The sequence below is a fragment of the Fulmarus glacialis genome, unplaced genomic scaffold (genome assembly GCF_000690835.1).
Source record: "Fulmarus glacialis isolate BGI_N327 unplaced genomic scaffold, ASM69083v1 scaffold5729, whole genome shotgun sequence".
NCBI classification, from domain to species: domain Eukaryota; kingdom Metazoa; phylum Chordata; class Aves; order Procellariiformes; family Procellariidae; genus Fulmarus; species Fulmarus glacialis.
In genome coordinates, this window is record NW_009231288.1 from 8,798 (window position 1) to 28,204 (window position 19,407).

General features: G+C 48.8%; 2 protein-coding genes across 2 annotated transcripts in view; one reads left to right on the forward strand and one right to left on the reverse strand.

The window, feature by feature from the left end:
- LOC104081666 (protein FAM208B-like) overlaps nucleotides 1-2,271 on the forward strand; it is a gene marked incomplete at its 5' end in the record, with an annotated part of 10,795 nt that extends 8,524 nt beyond the window's left edge. Inside the window, 2 exons of the mRNA XM_009584501.1 lie at nucleotides 1,553-1,734; nucleotides 2,153-2,271. Of these exons, the coding sequence (XP_009582796.1) occupies nucleotides 1,553-1,734; nucleotides 2,153-2,271 (301 nt within the window). The remainder of the gene's footprint in view (nucleotides 1-1,552; nucleotides 1,735-2,152) is intronic.
- A 2,413-nt stretch (nucleotides 2,272-4,684) lies between these two features.
- Nucleotides 4,685-13,156, reverse strand: LOC104081665 (rab GDP dissociation inhibitor beta). The gene is made up of 10 exons (XM_009584500.1): nucleotides 13,049-13,156; nucleotides 12,070-12,169; nucleotides 10,836-10,970; nucleotides 9,255-9,453; nucleotides 8,743-8,874; nucleotides 8,072-8,171; nucleotides 6,907-7,078; nucleotides 6,065-6,209; nucleotides 5,743-5,797; nucleotides 4,685-5,669 (listed from the first exon to the last, which is right to left on the reverse strand). Exons 1-10 carry the CDS (start codon nucleotides 13,133-13,135, stop codon nucleotides 5,514-5,516), a joined length of 1,281 nt encoding a protein of 426 aa, XP_009582795.1. The 5' UTR covers nucleotides 13,136-13,156; the 3' UTR covers nucleotides 4,685-5,513.
- Nucleotides 13,157-19,407: the final 6,251 nt, after the last annotated feature.

The following is a 19,407-nucleotide window of genomic DNA, read 5'->3' on the forward strand; positions in this document are numbered from 1 at the left end:
CCTGTCCGTAACAGCAGCACAGAAACAGCAGCGATTCCCTGGCCATCTGCCAGCCCCGGCACATGGCCGTGGCTGTTATCAGAATGTTCCCGGGCACAGCGGAGTCAGATGATCAGCAGTCCAGCAATGCAGCAAGCAGCGAAAGCAAAAAACGGCCACTAACGAGCACTAGACTCTAATATACAGTGAGGCAAGCAAGCCCCATGGCAAGCAGAGGAGCCTGCCGATTAATAGCTAAACAGCAATGACAGCTATAAATTCGATCTAGCACATGCCAATCAAACTTGTCGTTATCTCGAACCCTTCGAGCCCCACGTTGGGTGCCAAAAAGGACTGTCGTGGTTTAACCCCAGCGTGCAACTGAGCACCACCCAGCCGCTCGCTCACTCCCCCACAGTGGGATAGGGGAGGGGATCAGGAGAGTAATGTGGGTTGAGATAAAGACAGTTTAATAGGTAAAGCGAAAGCCGCGTGCATGAGCAAAGCAAACCAAGGAATTCATTCACTGCTTCCCATCGTCAGGCAGGTGTTCAGCCATCCCCAGGAAAGCAGGGCTCCATCACGTGTGACGGTTACTTGGGAAGACAAACGCCATCGCTCCGAACGTCACCCCTTCCTTCTTCTTCCCCCAGCTTTGTATACTGAGTGTGATGTCATATGGTATGGAATATCCCTTTGGTCCATTGGGGTCAGCTGTCCCAGCCGTGTCCCCTCCCAACACCTTGTGCCCCCCCCAGCCTCCTCGCTGGTGGGGTGGGATGAGGTGCAGGAGAGGCCTTGACTCCGTGTAAGCACTGCTCAGCAGTAATGAAAACATCCCTGTGTTATCAACACTGGTTTCAACACAAATCCAAAACATGGCCCCATACTAGCTGCTGTAACTCTATCACAGTCAAAACCAGCACAACTTTCCATTGAAATGTCCTGCTTGTATCATGTTTGAAGTCAGAGGGGGATGTTTTTATCGGGCAGGCTGCCTTTGTTACTGCCAGACCACAGGCCAGAAAGGACGGCTTTCTATTAACAACCTGCAAAGAGCAAAAACTGGTCTGTTCTGTCTGAGCAGAAAATGCTGCAACAAACGGGGAGAAATCTCAGATCAACTCCACCATCAGCCTTTATGGTGATAGCACCTGATTTTCAGTCTTTCAGTGGTGAGATGTCGCAGAAGCTCGGGGTCGGGTATTTCATCGTGGTCTGTGAGATGAGGACTCAACCTGTGCAGAGCGGGTGCCGCTGTGGAGCAAGTGTTTTCTTTGCGCTCCATCAACGGCACTCACGTAGCATCTCTCGACTCCATTGTGGTGGGATAATGAGCCGTGGTCTGTTGGAGCTGCCTCAAGCAAGGGGTCATTTTGTTTTCCTGCTGCACGCATGATTCGTACAGTGACGCTTGCTCCTGCCATCTCCATTTAGTGTAGGTTAGCAAGCGTAAAAGCACCCATGGAAGAAACACACACGGGGGAAAGGCAGGTCCCATACCTGCTCATTCCCTGGCAGGGGAGAGAGGGGTGAAGCCCCTTGCCACTTCACCTTGTCCCTCTCCCAGCAGGGTGGACGCCAACATCCGCAAGAAGCATTTGATCCTCAAATCGTGCCAAGGAGCCGATCTCATCGAGGTGCTGCACTACCACGCCTGCGACTCCCAGTCGTCCCCCAAATCCGAGTACGTCAAGTGCTTGTTGAACCTGCAGGTTCAGCACATCAGCGCCAGGTTCGCCGTGTATCTCACAGGTAAGGATGGGCTCCGGATGCTGCCTTGTGCTGGTGCTCTCAACCCCCATGAGCACCGTCTTAAATTGGCCTGGGAGGCAGTGGAGGAGAGGCAAGAAACACCCCATTTGCTCCCATTTCTGTTAGAATCACGGGTAAGGTGTGAGTTGATTCATTGCAAGTCAGTGCAGTAAAAGGCAAAAATGAACAGATTTTTGGAGCTCTGGTAAATTCTGGCAATTTTTCGAGCCTGCGGATGGCTTTACGTCACGCTCTAATTCTGGCCTTGCTGGGCTGAGGCTGTTTGCAAAGCAGCGCTGTTCATCTGCTCACATTTGCAAAACAGAATAACTGCAGTGGGATCGGGGGATATTTTCTGTAGGTTTCAGAACAACCTCATTTCCTTGTTTGAATTACGGTGCCCCTCCTTCCTTTGCAGAAAAGCCCAGCATCAGCAGGGAGGTCCTTGAAAGCAAAGGAATCCTCGTGGCCGACGTCAACACCTTCCTCAGGACGGTGCAGAAAATGGCTGCCCCGTTTAGAAGAAGCTACTGGTAAGGGGGGATTGTCCCTTTCTCCCCCAAAAGTCCGGGGGCGGCTCCCGGGTTGTCTGCGGGGTGGCAGGCAGGGAGCTGGGGTCCAGCTGCTCCCACAGCCGAGCAGGGACCTTTCCCAGGGGCTGGCTGCAGGATCTGCTGCGGCTCTGCCAACGCTGAACGGCTGACGCCGTAGCCGGGAGGGCCTATGTTTGGCAGAGCCATGCTCGGCACCGCCGGCAACGGGGAAACACAGCAGCGCTTCCCTTGGGGAAGCTCTGGAAGAGGTCGGCACTGCTCGGAGCGAGGAGGGGAGCAGAGCAATAACCTGTGCCACGTCTCTGTGTTGCAGGTGACGAAGCGAGTCCGCGGCACGGCTCCTTCCCAGGCCCTGCGGCACCGGTTTGGGCATCCTGGTCCTCTGCGGGATGGCCCCGACATCCCAGTGGGTTTCGGGTGCTGCCCACAGGAGCAGTGCGCGGAGAGGTGGCGGTGGAAGGTTGGCTCTGGTTCTGTATATAGAAATTATTTAAAGATGGCTAATGCAAATCCTCCCAGGGATTTACTCCCTGCCATCAAGTTGCATATAGGACAGAGGCTATTTTAACATTACACAGTTTTAAGTTATTGGAGTGTTTTCAAGTGATTAGTGCAGCTGACATTGGAAGACATAGGAAAATAAATTTTTAAAAAAAGTCGTTTACTTGAAGGTTAGGAACGGTACGAGTCCACAATAATAAATGCATTTTCCACACAGCTGTTGCTGTACATACTGTACACAGGACGCATGTGTTAGCCGCAGGGGTGGGTGCACATTTTAAATGAGTGTTAGCGACCATCGCCCGAGTGTCGGTGAACCTGCAGCAGTCTGCTCTACACTACGTTGCAAGTTGCCCGTGTTTCCTCAGTACCATTTCACCGCTGGGACTCGAGCGCATTCCAGCACGTGGAAGTCTTGTAAATAGCCAGACAACAGGATGCAGGAACAAAAAGCTTTTATTTATGGTAGCTCAGACAAACACGCGCTGGGGAAGAAAATGCCACATTAAAGATCTTTGTAAGATACCCTACCTACGGGATGTGGAGTACAGGGTTGTCCTCTTTTTTTATTTTAATAAAAGGATGCCAGACATTATGTACAGGATGATGTTGTATAGAGTTTGATTAATAAAACCTAAAACCTTAAGTTTCACACACCACTGCTCTCTGGCGAGGGGTTTCCCACTCAGCACCCAGCCTCTCCATCAGCAGAGGCAGGAGAGAGCAGCTTTCCCAGCTCACACGTAGATCAGAAATCAGCTTTGTTCTGCATTACCCCCAACTTTGAAGCCCACACAGGAAGGAAAGAGCGAGCAAGACTGCTTGGCTCTAGCAGTGGTGGGCTCAAAGAGACTCAGGGCTGCAGGATCAGCCGTACCGAGAGGCAGAAGAATAGCCAGGTTACAGCAGAGAGGAGTAACAGAAGCATTTAGGGGAAGAAGGCGCTCATTTTCCACACGCATTGGGTCTGTCTTACCTTTGAAAAGGCTCAGCTTGGTGATGTTGAGCACTGAAGCAGCTGAAGAGAGGAAGCACAAGGTGAGGAAGAACATCCCCAGCCATCACTACGCTCTGGCACCACGGGCACCAGGCTCCCAGCAGCTTAAAATGGAAAGGTGGTTCCCGGAACCAGCGCCCAGGGAGGGGAAGTGCCAAAAGCCCCTAAGCCCAGGGAGGGAGGAGGGAAAGGGGCAGCTGCAGCCGGGTTTAGCGCAGCATCGCTTTGCGAACGAGATGTGGTCAAAGACCCAGTTCCTCTTCAGCAGCAGCATGAGGCACAGCTACGGCTGAGGGGAAGGATGAACCCTTTACCAGCGACACTACCTGGGCAGGCACGGCAGCCGAGAACAGGAGAAAGCTGTTCCAAGGCATTTTCTCATTTTTCCTAGTACTTGGCATCGCTGCGTATAAACACGAGCCCCGCTCCTCGCCGTACACCTGCCACCCAACAGCGGGATTGCTTCAGGCTGCAAGATCCAAGCCAGGGGATCGTTAAGATTCACTCCGAAGAGGAGCATCTCTTATTCAGAGAGATCAATGCCCTGTAGAGGAGCCACAACAGCAAGAATTATTTACTACTGCTTCAAGCAAGTGCTATTTCTGGATGTAGGCACCAGGGGGTGGCTGCAGGGAGGGAGCAGGCTTGCGCCTACCCACAGCTTTAGACACAGCAACAGGCCTTGTGCTGCGGCATCTTCTCCCCTGCCAAAAGCAGGCCCGAGAGCAGCTGGAGCAGCAGGGGCTGGGAAGGCCAACCAAGGAAGTCTGAGCCTGTTTTACAGTAGGAAATGCGCTGCGCCACTCACGCTTCAACCCTGGCGGGCAGAGATCCAAGGGATCTCGGAAAGGAGATGCTGCTCGTACAACTGAAGTGAATCAGACCAGAGCACAGGACTGGTTTCCAGAATTTGGCTTTACTTCGCAGTACAGAAATCATTTGGAGCCTTCAGGAGACACGAGAAGCACAGGCTCTGTCATATCGATACCGCAGTGCCGTTTGGTCCATCCGAGAAGCCACCAGGGTACAGAAAATACTTCCACATCTTGCCTGCTCTGTAATTTGTTCTCTCAATTTTATTAAGATTAAAACACAAAGGAGCCTTAGGCACAGCTGTGTCCCAACCGATGTAAACAGTTTTAGAAGCTTAAGTGGAGGTTAAGTTCTGTGCCCAGAACTAAGCCAACATTTGCTGCTACAATAGATGTGGGCTTTGTCCATAATACAACTTGCCACAGAGTTAGATTGATGGGAAGAGACTCTAGGGATGCTGTCCACAATAATGGAGTGCTCAGTTTCTATTTTCCTTGATATCAGGTTTGAGTGACAACCGTCACATCTACTAGCTCACCAGAAGCACATAATTGTGAAGGATGTTTACAAATGATTAAAAATACAAGGTAAGACACAGCTGTCAATGAGTTATTTCAAATCTGCACCAACGACTACGTCTGCAAAAAAAAAAAAAGTTCAGTCTGCCTTTCGCTTACGAGGTTAGTCATTAAATCAGTCAGTAATTTGCCAGATTCTGGACAGCAGCCCTACTAGAATGAAATAATTAACACATGATATCCAAAAGGGGAACATTACCAGTGCAGTACTCTTCAATCTCTCAGAGATGGGATTACAAAAGCAGGCCTTACAATATTGAATTTCATACAGTGTTCATTAAGTTCCTTATATATTCATATTAGCCGATTTAAATTTCTCCTAATTAGAGATTCTCATTACTGCTGCTCCTCCTCCCCATAGATATCATTTTTCTTGCGTTTCATCTCTTCGAAGTCAAACTCTGATCCCATCATCCTCTTATAAATATCTTTGATGTCATCGCACGTCGTCTCAAAGTGAGTGGTGGCGTCATAGGTGCGAGAAATGAAGATCTGGAAAGAGAAGCAGCAGTTTAGCATCGAGCCTCTCCTCATCCCCTCAAACACGAGCTTGGCGCTTACTAACCTGGCTTTCGGTTCCCAAGTCGGTCGGTGCGAACAGGTCACTGATGCTAACGAACCTGGAAGGAAGAGAAAAAGAGCTTCAGAATGGTTTTAAAGCATCGCTGAGCATCAGTACGGGTGCAAGAACGGCTGAAGAATGGCTGAATTAAAGGGCATTTGCTCTGCCCAGCGTGTAAGCAGTCAAGGTGCAAATTCAGAGTTTCAACACCTCTTTACAGCCAAATGGCCTTCAGGTCTCCTCTGCCTTCACGCCTCAGGTCTGAGCGCTCGCAGCAGAGAGCAGCGAGGTGAGAAGGGGGAGAGGGGGCTCGTCGAGGGCTTACTTCTGCTCAATGGGCTCCAAGAGGTCCAAGGCCGGCTTGATTTCCTTCTCTGGGTCCGCGGTTTCCACAGTAGTGCTGGCAATGGCGATGTACTTCCCCTGCGCTGCCACGTTGTGTGCAGAGGAGATCATGCAGACGTAGATATCTGGGGAAGCACATCACAGCGGCAGGTCAGTATGTGCCAGGCAAGCCAACAGCCCGGGTCAGGCCTGCCTCATCCCAAAAGCCTCCTCTAACTTGCACGCTCGTGCGCCTCTTCCTGCTCCCCTGACACTTCGTAACTCCTTGTCTTGTTTAAGACCACGCTTGAATGAGTTCCGTCCTTGCCCTGCAGTCCTACGTGCTCTCAGTCTCTTGGCTGAGGGGCCTGGGCAGCCCTGCGAGATCTCCAAAATTCAGTTTCCTGTGGCTATGACGGCTCCTGAAAGCCAGTGGGGTCCCCAGCAGCCAGCCCACCCCTCTGTTCAAGGGCGAGGAAGCATTTCCCCTCCTGTGCTCAGCCCTCGCCTCCCTCCCAGAGCACCCCCGTGCTCCTCGCCCACTTCTCGTAGGTTGGGCCACTTCCTTCAGCGGGTTCCTCACACGGCTTTCTGACCACAGGCACCCCGGCTTCTCCCACCGCGGCTCTAAACTAAAGCACAGCCTCGCGGGGGCCTAAAGGATTTCTGGACAAGGACATGAAGTCTGCCACAGGAGCAGCAGTAAGCGCATTTTCCTGTTTGATTCACATCTCACCAGACCATCAGAGCGCGTTTGGTGCGAGGCCGTTTAATGACCGCTCTGCCTCAACCCAAGTGCGACGAGACCTGTGCACGCCCCGGCAGTCCCCGCTCTCTACGCACCTGCTTTTCGGTTGACCTGATTCTGTGGAATAATGATCTGGCACGAGTTGGCATCATTTGTATTCTTGATCGGGTGGCTCAAGATGCAGATTACCCGAATCACTTGGCCAACCTTCGTTACGCGGTCCGAGACGTAGCTGGGGTCGCAGATGAGCTGTTTGCAGCGAGCAACCTGCAGAGACAGACGGACCTTGAGTGACCACCGCGCGGAAGTGTGTACACAAAGAGCCAGAGGCGAGGAACCGGCTGATTTTGAGGAAAACCAATGAGGCAGCTGTTCCTGCATCAGGTTCTTATTTCACTGCCAGCAGCACGCTTCAGCTTGGACAATCTAAATCTCAGTGCATTACTCTTAAAAGACTACACAGATCTGCGTGATCAATCACATCTTCCCCTTCATTCAGTACGCAGTTAAGCTCTAACCACTACAGAATCCAGTCCTTCCAGTCGAGGACCATAACTCGCTGCGGTCAAGGCTGAACCAAACAGATAAGAATTGACCAGTTCGCATTAGAATTCATTTTTACAGTAATAATTTAGTATTTGACCAATTTGAAGCCTCCGGGCAGCCTGCACTTGGGCACATCAGTCTATAGCATGGATTATCACCTCCGCTGCTAGCCAGGACACGTCATCCCCTACCCAGAAGGGACACGTTACCCTACCAGCAAGTGCTAAGCTGTCCTGCGAAGCTCCTGCTCCGGTTGGGAGCACATTTATAGCTTCCAAGCAGCTCGCAGCACTCAGGCTAGTTTTATATTGCCAGGTTAAGAAGAAGCTGCAGAAAGGCTGCGTGCCAGCTGTCTGAGCAGCTAATACTTAATGTCAAGGGCAGAGCTGGTTCCATACCCAGGTTAGACACGAGCAAGCAGCTCCTTTCCAGTTTAGCCAGCTCGATTTATTCGGAGGACAGCCTTGCCAGCCCATGGAGATTTCATTCCAACTCCCGGAGTAGGACCACTGCACTGTACTCCTCACCATGAAAACGTGAACATGTCTTAAGCGAGTTGGCATGGGACAAAACAGCATCGGCCAAGCAGTTTTGGTCCTAGGGCTTTGATGAGGGTTCTTCTACTGCATTTGTCCAGATGGATGACCGACAGCCTCAATTTTGAGAGGGAAGATGTGGGGTGGGGAGTAAGGAAAGAATTGGAAGGTACCGTACCTCCCCTTCAGACTTCACACCAATCACTTTGCCATTTTCTATCACAATCTCTTCGATGGGCTTGTTCAGCATGTAGGTGCCTCCATATATAGCACTTAGCCTGCAAGAGTAAAGCCACTTCAGCATGTTCCACAGGTGCGCATTTGGTTTTTAACAGCCCTTCCAGCCCCTTGTTTCTATTCCACTTGGACAAACCACACATTAGACTTAAACCTCTTCAAAATACACTGCTTAAACATCTAGGCAGCAGATGCTGTCTGCTGTTCTTTCTGCAAGGCATCAGCTGGTATTTGGAGCAAATTATAGGTGCAATTACATCCAGCTAGAAAGAATCTGCTTGGTGCAACCCAGACAGTCCTACAGTGTAAGAGCTGCAGGCTACACCACATAGGCAAATACAACTTCCTGGACAGACTACTGCGAACAGTATCTCTGAGCAAACCCAGAACTACCATCCCTAACAGGAACCGTGGTAAACAAGCCCAGAAAGAAGCCATCTCACATGAAGGAATCGCTTCTTGGTGAAGACAGCGAAAGAACCATTAATGACCGCAGTATTTTTATGCAGCATCACGTTCTGGAAGCCTGAGCGCTGACTCCACACATCTGATCCCCCACCAGGTACCACAGCAGGGTTGAGAAAACACTGGAATCCAAAACCAAGTTCTCACCTTGCAAATCCCTGGGGCAGCTCTCCAAGGCCATAGAGGGGATAAAGGTACGGGCTTTTACCGTATCTAGCCAGCGACTCACTGTAGAGCTTAATCCTGTTGATTGTTTCTTGGCATGGTTGATCTAGATAGCTGGAGAGGGCAGTTACATGATTTGCAACGTTTCACAAACCAAGATTACAGCAGAATACACTCAGAGAGCAAAACATTAACTTCACGGGAAGTTTCCTTCCCCACCCTCCGGCTGCCCCTGGAAGCTATTTCCTTGGAAGTTCCCTTTTAGAGGCACTTAGTGTCACAGGGGCTGTTATTCAGGAAGGAGATACTTCGTTAACCCCAGGAACCCAAAAACTTTCAAGACCCCATCAGCAGAGGAGCCAGTATTTTAAGATTCATGCAGCACTCAGGGACAGAAACACTTTGCAAGACATCCTACCCTCAATTTGCAAGGCCTGTGCTGTAAGCACCCGGCACACCAGCCGATTTGGGGGAGCAACTGAACCCACACTTACTCGTCAGTCCTGTAGAGCGCGAGGGCATGGCCCGTGAAGTCTATAACATCTTGCCCCAGGTCAAACTTCTTATACACGTCACGCATGGTGGTCTTCTTGGGATCAACGCCTTCGAAAGTTCGGGGGTCGTTCTCATCAAAGTTGGCAACATAAACTAGGAATTTCCTGAACCGGCGTTTCTCAAACAAGCCCATTAAGCCTAAAACCAAGGTATTTTGTCAGAACTTACAGCTGCTAAATGGCTTTTCCGTTGCCACAGAGTATCATAAGCGGGTAAGAACTGACAAGTGTTTCAAACATCACTCAATAACATGGAGTTTGGCCTTGAGTGCTAACCAAGGCTCTCCATTCGAGCAGGAGAGACAAACATCTGCCAAGCTGGTTCTCACCAGCAACTGTCCTGTTGTACCAGACCTCAAGAGAGGGTACAGCCAACTTCTCTCAAGGCTAGGCTGGAGGCAGAGCTTCTACACTACTTCCAGCTGGGGGAAAAGCTTGGAGAGCAGTTTCCACTTGGCCCGGTGTAAAGCCTGACCTGAGCTTCCCTAAGCAGAGACCTGTGTTTGGTATTTACCACACTCAGCATCATCAAAGTTTGGTGATCAAAGCTCCATCAAAGCAAGCGGTGCTGGGCCCTCCTGCAGCCTCGCCAAGGAACTAGCAACTGCTGCCGGGGTCAATATTTCAAACACAAGATTGGACAAAGCACCATTTATGCGCTTTAATTTTCTACAAATTGGAGGAGCAAGACTGGACTTGCTGAAACATGAAGGCAGAGACAGCACCAAAGGCACCTCCTCCTTCTGCCAGTATGAGTCTCTTAAGAGACTACTTATGAGACAGCAATGCGGCCAAATGGAAGGAATGACCGATTACTTCACAGCAAACAGGAACATCTGCCATAGGGAAGGCTCCAACGCACAGACAAGCCACATACCAGGAGCCTTATTTGCAGGAGCCACTTTATCATGAGACTTTTCAGAGATGCTACTAAATACATCCCGCATCTGAAGCTAATGGACTGCCCTTTGCCAGCTCCTAATGTATTTCACTACACTATTATGAATGATCAGTAGTTTTATCTAAAATTTAAGTAGACAACAATTAAGATTGAGCCAGGTGCCACATGTCGGAATTAGTCATTCCAATTTGCCTGATGACAAATGCGACAACATTTTTCACACACACAATTCCATCCAACAATATTAAATATTTATGGCAGAGCTGGGAGCATGAGCCCCAAATGTAACCTCTTGAGGAAGTAAAATACTGCCAAATTCTCACCAGATGAGCCACAGAACAGGCAGCTTGACCGGCTCCATCTGAAACCTCCAAGAAAATGGTAACACAAGCCTCAGGAAGCCCAAGACTCCCTGAGGCGTTTGAAGTCAAGTGAGATGCAGAAGACTCCTATGCTAAGCACAGCTTGTTACTGAGATGGAGTCTACACACAGCACCACGTGAGGAGTATCAAGATTTCTTTTCTACACGAGCACAGAATATCCCGAGATGTGGGTGGCAGAGACCTGCCTTGCTTTTGTTAAGCCTCAGGAGGAAAGAAAGCGAGGTGCAACTACTCACTGGATGCCAAAGCTTCTGCCTCAGTGGAAGGAACTTTGTAGATCTTTCCTCCCTTGTAGACAAAGCTTCCCTCGATCACCTTGAAGTCTAAGTAGCGAGTGACTTCTGTGTAGAGCAGCATCTTTACCAACTGACCTGGAAAGGAGGTTTGGCACAAGTCAACCAGCTGGTCTGTAGCCAGAAGCCAAGAGGAAGACAGCGCTTCTCACAAGGCAGACAGTTCTTCCAACACAGCAAACCCTTCAACAGCAGCACCACCACCTTCAACCCACACAGCTCTTATGCCTTTGTGTAACAGACAGGGTGTGGCAGATACTCACTAGTGCAATTATTAGGCATTTTTAAGGCTTTCTTACAGGCAATTAACAGCTTCCTCGTCACTCCTGCGGTTTCCATCAGTCCTCTGAGTAAAGGCCATCCTGCAACATGTTTCCCCCTTACCTGTCCCCACCGTCACATCCCCAGAGAGATACTGTCCCTTAGAAATGCACCACAATGCCTATGCAAGCTGAAAGTAAGCTGAGACTAGAGTAACCAAACCTTGACTGGAATCTGTCAAGTCTTCCACTGCACTAACCTTGAGCAAGACTGGCACTACACAATGCATCTATCCCCTCGTGCTTCAGTGACAAGAGATTCCCGTAGCAAGTGATTGGTATTTGGCAAAATGAGTTGCCCCTGAACTTGTTTGCATTGATAACCATTTCACCGATAGTGGATTTGGTCCAGAAGACCTGTCCCAGTACCGGAACACATAGATTAAAGAATGAGGATTTGTAGCATCAATAAGGGATGACAGAGTCTGCAAGCCACAAAATAGGAACAAAGGGGATTAACAGTCACCATGGAATCAACCGTTCCTTCCTAAGCCATGGAAGAATAACAATGCACAAAGTCATGGCATTAACTCTGGCTAGAAATGCAAACACTTTAAGATAGGATCTTGGAAAATGGACGTTCAAACCTTCCAGACATGCCATTGCTGCACGCTCCAAGCTGGAGACATCTTCCGACTTTGAGAGGTCCACAGCCAAAACGAGTCACAGAGCAGAAGCTGTGGTGCTTCTGGCACAAGCGCGTGCAGATCAGCTCGAGTGAGCTTTCTGCAGCTCTTTGATTAATGCTTCAACAAGTTCACGAAGAGCTAGCTGAAGGGCTATTTATTCGATTACAGCACTGAACACTAACCCAGGCTAAGCTTACAAGGCAGATTTGGGAGCTCAGTATCGCTTACCGTTAGCCATAAGGAATTTTGGAATTAGGTCCACGTTCCAGTCTCTTCCTCGCCCCATAGATTCTGGTGGAGTTCCTGGTAGATTAAACCTTTTGTAGAGCTTCGGGGAGAAAACAGAACTTATTATAGCAGAGGAAATATCTATGGGTATAATTTCTCCCACACATCTACACACTTTCCACACCCACATCTCCCCAGCTGAACATAAGCTCTTCACAGCAAGCTTCTGGCCAGCGTTTTAGCTTGAATTTGACTTTTGATGCAATACAAAAAGCACATCCAGTAAATTCTTACAATAAGAATTAGGCAGCATTATTTTGCTCATCCAGTCTTCCTTCCTCCAAGGCTTAAAGCTTGGGAATTTACGATACATAGCTAAAGGTAATCTGATCAAAATGCCTACTTCAGGTGAGGGCAGGCTCCTCCACGTACTTAAATCAGATTCTCCAAAATAAATATTTAACCCAATTAAGCAGCAAGGAGAGCAGTGATTTCCTGACATCCGATTAATCAGCCACACCAACAGGTTTAGGGGTACACAATCACAGGGTGCAAGCAGTAGCCAAATGAGATGGCGCCTATCTAGCTGGAAGTGCTCGCAAACCAAGGACCAAGTGTAACATCAAGGCACAGAGCACACACAGCATGTGTTAGGCCAACATTTCCCGGCAAGCGCAGCAGTAACAATTTAGCCAAAGACTTTTAACATCTAGCTGTCGGGCATTATACCTCGCTCAAGTGCTGCGTGCTTGCATCTCGGCTGGGAACTACAGAAAACAAGTGCTATCTGCCAAGTATAAACATACACACTGGTTTCTCCCCCAGTAGTATTTGGTGTGGAAGTGCCATAAAACATTCTTACTCAAAGGAAACCCTTAAGAGTAATTACTTCGAATCCACCCCTAGAATAGCTCGAAATAAAGCCCCCTTTATGTGCCTGGGGAGGACACAATAGGCGGGTGTCAGCCTCCGTACTTACATCCTCCAGGGGTGTAATGGATGCGCTTTCCCCTCCATAGTAAGAGTTACGATCCATGTGAAGGACTTTCTTTCCATTCACTGACATGATCCCGGAGAGGATGCATTCCTACAGAGAGGAAACAAAGGATGCAAGGGACATGTTAGCTGCATAGAGGCATTTGAGCCTCCTTCCATCTTTCCTAACGATGCTCTCTCAAAGAGCATGTTCAGACAGCCTGTTGCATGCCTAGATTTGAAGGTACCTGCACAGTCCTTTGAAAACAAACACACCGGTTGCCTCACTCCAGAATTAAGACATGCATGCTGAAAGACTTCTATTTGAGACAGATTAACCCCTTACTACGTTTGCTGTCTGCTCAGGGCAAGCCAACCAAGATGTTTTAACTACACAACCATCACCTACCAGGGCTCTCCTGGGGATATTTCTGGGAAGTTCATGCATTTGGGCTAGATTAGGAAAATCTATACTCCTAAACCACCAGCTATCAAATTAAGGATATTCACAGAGAGGCAGCACCCTCATTTATGGGTGACACCAGGAGCATAAAACCTTGCCTTAAAGGACGCCAGGTAGTCTCCTCAAAACCTCAGTCTTTGATAGCTGCCACACTGGGACACACAAGAGAGTCAGCAGCTACTCTTAGAGGATAGAGGTAGCATAAAGAATAAATTAAGCCATTTGGGAGCTTTATCATCTCAGTAGACACTTTGCTATCCTTGCTATGTACCCACTGAGATTAAAAACACCGAGATTACTTTAGCAGCAGATCAGCTGCTATGTCTGAACACAAAACCAAGAGGCTGAGACTAATCGCAGAGGGACACAAGTTGTAGCCTGCAGAGCAAGCTAAGGACTTGAACGGCTAAATCCCCATTAAGATACAACTTTGCAGCTAACCCCGGTCACCAGCTCTGGCATTCACAAGCCAAAGAGCTTAACAAAAACTTGAATACTTGCATGCTTAGGACTGGTTATCGTGGAGATTTTACTGATCTTTCCTGCTCTGCCTCAACTCTCTCCAAAGGCAAAATTACATCTGCAATTGAGTTCTTGTTCACCGTCAACATTATCTAATTTGTAGGTACCGGCCACATCTCACGTTACCTTTCATTCAGCCTGTAAAACCCCACATCCAGCTGCTGAGACATGCCACCACTGTACATCTGCACACTCAGGAGCAGAGGAGCTGTTCATTCAAGAGAACCAGCAGCTTGGCCCTCCTGGCAGAGATCCATGTCTCCATGAGATCCTTTGTGTTTACTCCACGTGCATCTTGCCCCGTGGAGTGCTCAGGACTCTCCTTGTGTGTCACTTCACCCCTGCTGCAGCGTGCAGGAGGCTTATTTCAAACTATGTTATGGCAACGCTGGCTAATACTGGTATCGGTTAGCACACCACCGTTATAATGCAAAAGGTCTGCCACCGTGTATTGTTTACATGACTTGCAAATCCTAACTCCAGTAAATCCTCGGGGTAAAGGAAGCTTTTAAAATCATCTTCAATTTCACCAGCCAAAGACCAACCCATGGTAAAGGCAGCTTTCAGGAGGGGTTATTTTGTTCTGAAGTGTCTCAACATCTGTAGGTGCGTGGATGGTTGGCAGGTATCGCTGGCATGAGGACTTGCTGTTCTTGTGCTTCCAGGTGGCATCGGGCAAGTCTCCTCTGCCGGGAGAGCAAGGCACTGCTAGCCAGCCCGTTACCAGTATGCCACGATAATTCAGCCAAGGCCCCGAAGAGCAAAGCTAGAGCTGCCTGCCTGGTGCACCGCAAGAATGGGCCACTCTGAGTCTGAAGTCATGGGTGATTCAACACGGTGCCCACAAGGCTTCATGATCACCACGCAGATCCTGGACAGTTAGCCACAGTAATTCCCACAAAACCTCTCCATGATCCATCAGCTGCTCCTTCCAGCACCATACCATCCTCCACAGACTCCAGATCCCTCATGTCCTACAAGGCCCCTTCACTTTTTCCAAACAGGCTGAAGCAAGCAGAGACCCTTACAGCAGACATGGCTGCACCAAACCCTGTGTTAAGACACTACTCAAGAGCAGATGAGCCCTACAAGGGTGAGGAACTGCACGAGTGAAGGTACAGGTGGCTTTTGTAGTGTCAGTTCACATTAATGATTTACCACAGGCAATGTGGGACTATCACACCAAGTGCATCACTGCTAGCCAGCACGATCTCCTCAGTTAAACCAAATTTCACAGAGCTCTACGCGAGGGCTCTGATTTGACTCTTTGCTCTAACCTGTGGTTTTATTCCCCCCGTAACATCTTCCAAAACCCTGGCTCACCAGCTCTACCAGATGGTGGTACAGGACTGCCAACGTCCACGCTGGAGCTGAGCCACAAGGAAGCCAACCAGGATTTCAAAACAAAGTTCCTCAACTGGAGGAATGAAGTTACAGTAAGAGCTGCAGAAGCTATATTCTTCAGTCCAGATTTCAGCTGATTTCCTTCCTCCATTTAAGAAAAAGTCAAAGCATTTCTTGGTCTATCTTCTCAGAATAGCTCACCCATCACTTCCCAGTGAGCTTGTATCCTTTCAACAGGTTGCCTGCCCAAATTGCCAGCATCCCCCTAGAGCAAATTTGGGTACCAGCAGAAGATATAAGAGGTCTTAAGTGCCTTCTCAATCTTATTTCATACCCATTAAACACCGATATGGGGATAGAGGTAGAGGTATTACGATACTATTTTACCTAAGGCTCATTTAACAGGTTTGTTATATCACCCAGGCTCCTGCAGCGCCCTGAAGCGTTGAAATTCCGTGCAGGCCTTTCACCGTCGCTTCCCTTCGCAGCCGATGAGGCAACGGCACGGTCATAAAACACACGAGACGCACAATAGATTTATCCTCCCAGCTCAGCAATTCCTTTCAACGGCTGCGCTGGCTGACCGCTGGCTATACCCATCCACGGGTGCGCTAGTCTGCGTCTAGGAACCGCTTGATATGTCACTGTGTTGTTTGGGTCAGGGAGCGAGGAAAACAAACAGCCTGTACCGATAAGGGAAGGGCTAGAAACAGTTTAGACTGCAAATAAAAAAGGGGAAGCATCAGAGTTCAAATCTGTGGCTTTCTGACCATATAAACGTCAGTCCTGTGCAAACAGGTAAAACTGAGCTGCTGCTAACAGCAGAAAGGGCACCAAGACACAGCAGGGAAAGCTCCAGATATCCAGCCAGGGTCGAACAAAATCTTCGGGCAAATTACAGTCACGCTGTGCTACTATAATCTGCTGCTTCAGCCAGTTCAGGTTACGATGGGCTCCTAGCTCCCGAGAGCTCGCATTGTGTTGCTGAATGAATGATGGAGCAAGTCTTACAGCAATCTATGTCTGCAGCACCGCTCGGCTGCTTCAAATGGCCGGAGAGCACAGAACCAGAGAGCAATGTGCATCAGAAACGTAGAGACAGCACATTAAATACAAATCCATGAAAAAAAACAGGAGTAAGGGGTACCTTGGAGGCACTGGTGTCTCCATGCTTGCTTAAGACCATCAGCTCTTGCCTCGCTCGCACAAACTAGTCACGAATAGACCTTCTGCACGCAGAAGCCTTCAGGAATCAAGGGAAGCAAGTAGGTTTACATGGATTTTCTCCAAGTAGGACGGCAGACCTATGGAAGGCTTAGACAGACCGATGGAAACTTGAGCCAGGATCGGTCCATCTAACAGCACCGAGGGGAGGATTCTGCGCAAAACATTTAGCACAATCCCTTCATCTTGGAAAACGGGTTCTGGCACAGCAAGAGCTCTTTCTTAGAAAGACAGGGCTGTGCTGTGGCGAGCAAGAAATTACACACAGCTCGTTACCATCGTCCAGGCTCTTCCACCTCTAACATATGCTGGCTAAGTCTACCGTGCCGGACTCCAGCAAGCAAGACTCAAAGCTCTGCTTAGCCATACAAACTGCAAAAGCAATTACTCACTGCACTTGAGCAATCCCCTCAGCTACCAGGGGATGATGCAAGGGACAGTGACACTCCACTTGGTCCTTGCGGTCACTTTGATGTTCTTTATTTAGGCTCTTTAAGCAATGAGGCCTGTGCCTATATGATTAAATATATCTTGAACCGAAAAGTTCGGCTACTCTGCTCCTTAGAAAGTGAATCTATCTTTGCGATGGATTTGTATAGCTTTAACGCGGTGAGGCAGTTGGCAGGTAAGAAGCTCAGTTCAACACACTGGTGCCTGCAACGAGCAAAAACCCAGCAGGAACATGGTGTTCATCTACTGGGGCTAAACAGGATAGTTTAATTACGCCCAACATTCACATCAAATAACCCACGTCTGCACAGAAAAGAGATAACGAACGCCTGTCAGAGGGCACAACATTGCACTCCCCAACGTCCCAGCGAGCAAGTACCGAGACCACAGAGGTGTAAATTAAGGTGAACTGAAAAGACAAGTCTGAAAATAAAAACACTAGGTGTTCTCCAGCCTGCCAATTACCACACCAGATTAAAAACGGGTTTGTGCAGTAGGTCTGGAGAAAGATGCTGCCTAATCTGCAATGCACGACGCACCTAGCAAGCCTAAGCCAAGGACCTTAAAGCTGTTAAGACTTGAGCAACTTGGAGAAGCCATTCCCATCAGCACCTCCAGGATGCAGTAGCTGGAAGACCTACCAGCTCTCATGCTAGGGCAGCCAGACCCATTAGCGCTTTGACACCACCTGCCCTGTAGTTAGCACACACGGCCCAACACTTCACCACCGCTCAATGCACGGAGGCATCGGGAGGAACCGTAGCGCTCTCGTCTGAGCGCTGTGAAGTTAATTATACCTCGTGTAAGTTTGAGGCTGTCATATCAGCAGTAATTCAGGATTAAAGATGCTCTGGGATTATTTTTCCCCATACTGCTAAGACATATCTTTACAAGCTTGGCACTGCAATGGGGTCTCCCATTTGCATACATAAGGGGAAAAGTTAAAATATTTTAGTGCCAGTAATCACAGTCCTAAAGCTGCCTGAGCTCCTCATTACTGGCTGAAGAAGAGATTAGCACCTGAAATATTCACGTTCCACTTTCAGCTCGATCAAAAGTGGTATCTATACACGTGCTCTTGTGTGCTGACATAGCGATGGCCCTGCAGACCCAACCAGAACAACCACTGCGACGGATATATTTCTGGCTCTTTTACAAAGTCTCTGACAATTTATTTTGTCTCTTTAAACCAACAACTGAACTTTGACTTTGAAAAGAGAAAGAAAAAACCCTCCAGATCAGCAGCTGCTTGCTGCCTCTCTCAGATGGTCTGGATTACAGCTATTTTATGGCCCTTGTCCTAGTGTCCATCACTAGGACTTGTACAAGTCAACCGGTAACTCTCATGGGACAAGATGTAAGATGGGCAGAACGCAACAGGTAGCCTGGCAGAGGGGCGCAGCGCTCAAGTATCTAGCAAACAGGACCCCCAGTTAATCTCCTTTTCTTCAGGCAGCATCAAGATTGGTACTTGAGGTGCAAGTCAGGCTTTTCAGCAGAGGAGACACAAACTCACTCAGCTATAAGAGTTCTGCAAGGGCCAGCTTTAAGGAAAGGGTGGTTGAAAACATCAGCTGAAGTTTCATGACAGTTCAAGGCTCTGGGAAAAGGAAAGAAACAACAGAACGTGTTTACGCAGAGCATTTTCCAGTTCCTTTTCCTCAGGAAGCCTGACTCTGCCAGCACTGGTACCAGACCAAAGTTGGAGGAACGACCTTCAAGCTTCCAGTTTGATGCCTCATCTGACTGCTGGAAGTCCTGTAGCCCAGCCTGAACCAGGCTCTGGTCCGACACTACTCGCCAGCCAAAGTGGTTGAGCCAACACTATGCATTTTAGGATCAGGAACATCCTGGCTGCACCTGACCTCTGGTTTCCATTCACTTGCTTTTCCGCATGAGCTGCTCAAGTCAAGATGAAGTCCATCCTGTTCTAATTGGTATTTCAGAGGTAAAGCCTGCATATCAGAAGCAAAATAAGCGCTCCTGCACGCTCTCAGGCTCTGGAGTTTGGTCAGCACACCTTAAAATACGGCCGTAATTTATTCCTTTTAACTCAACTGCTGATCATTAGCATTAGCTTGTCTTAAAAGTGATTTCACAAGAGGCCTTTTGTCAAATTTACACTGGCATTTGTCAGTTTGAGATTAAGCACAGCGCTTACCAACTTGATACCACAGCTCACTCTAAAGCATAAATTAACATTTTAATGGAGCTCAGATCTATTGGAGGCCCCTTCACTAGACGCTCATTATATTTCACCCCCCCAAAAGTCTATTTCTCTGCTTTGGTGAGCCAGAGACAGGTTTTAGGACAGACTGCAGCTTTCGCTATCAAAGCTTTTGCCTCATAAGTCATTCCTG

Excerpts from the sequence above, each read along its gene's own strand:
- LOC104081665 (XM_009584500.1), bottom strand. The coding sequence starts at position 13,135 with ATGTCAGTGAATGGAAAGAAAGTCCTTCACATGGATCGTAACTCTTAC. Across the intron at positions 9,454-10,835 it reads GGCAGAAGCTTTGGCATCCA|GCTTAATGGGCTTGTTTGAG; the intron begins GTGAGTAGTTGC and ends CCTTGGTTTTAG. Across the intron at positions 8,172-8,742 it reads CTGCCCCAGGGATTTGCAAG|GCTAAGTGCTATATATGGAG; the intron begins GTGAGAACTTGG and ends TTACTCTTGCAG.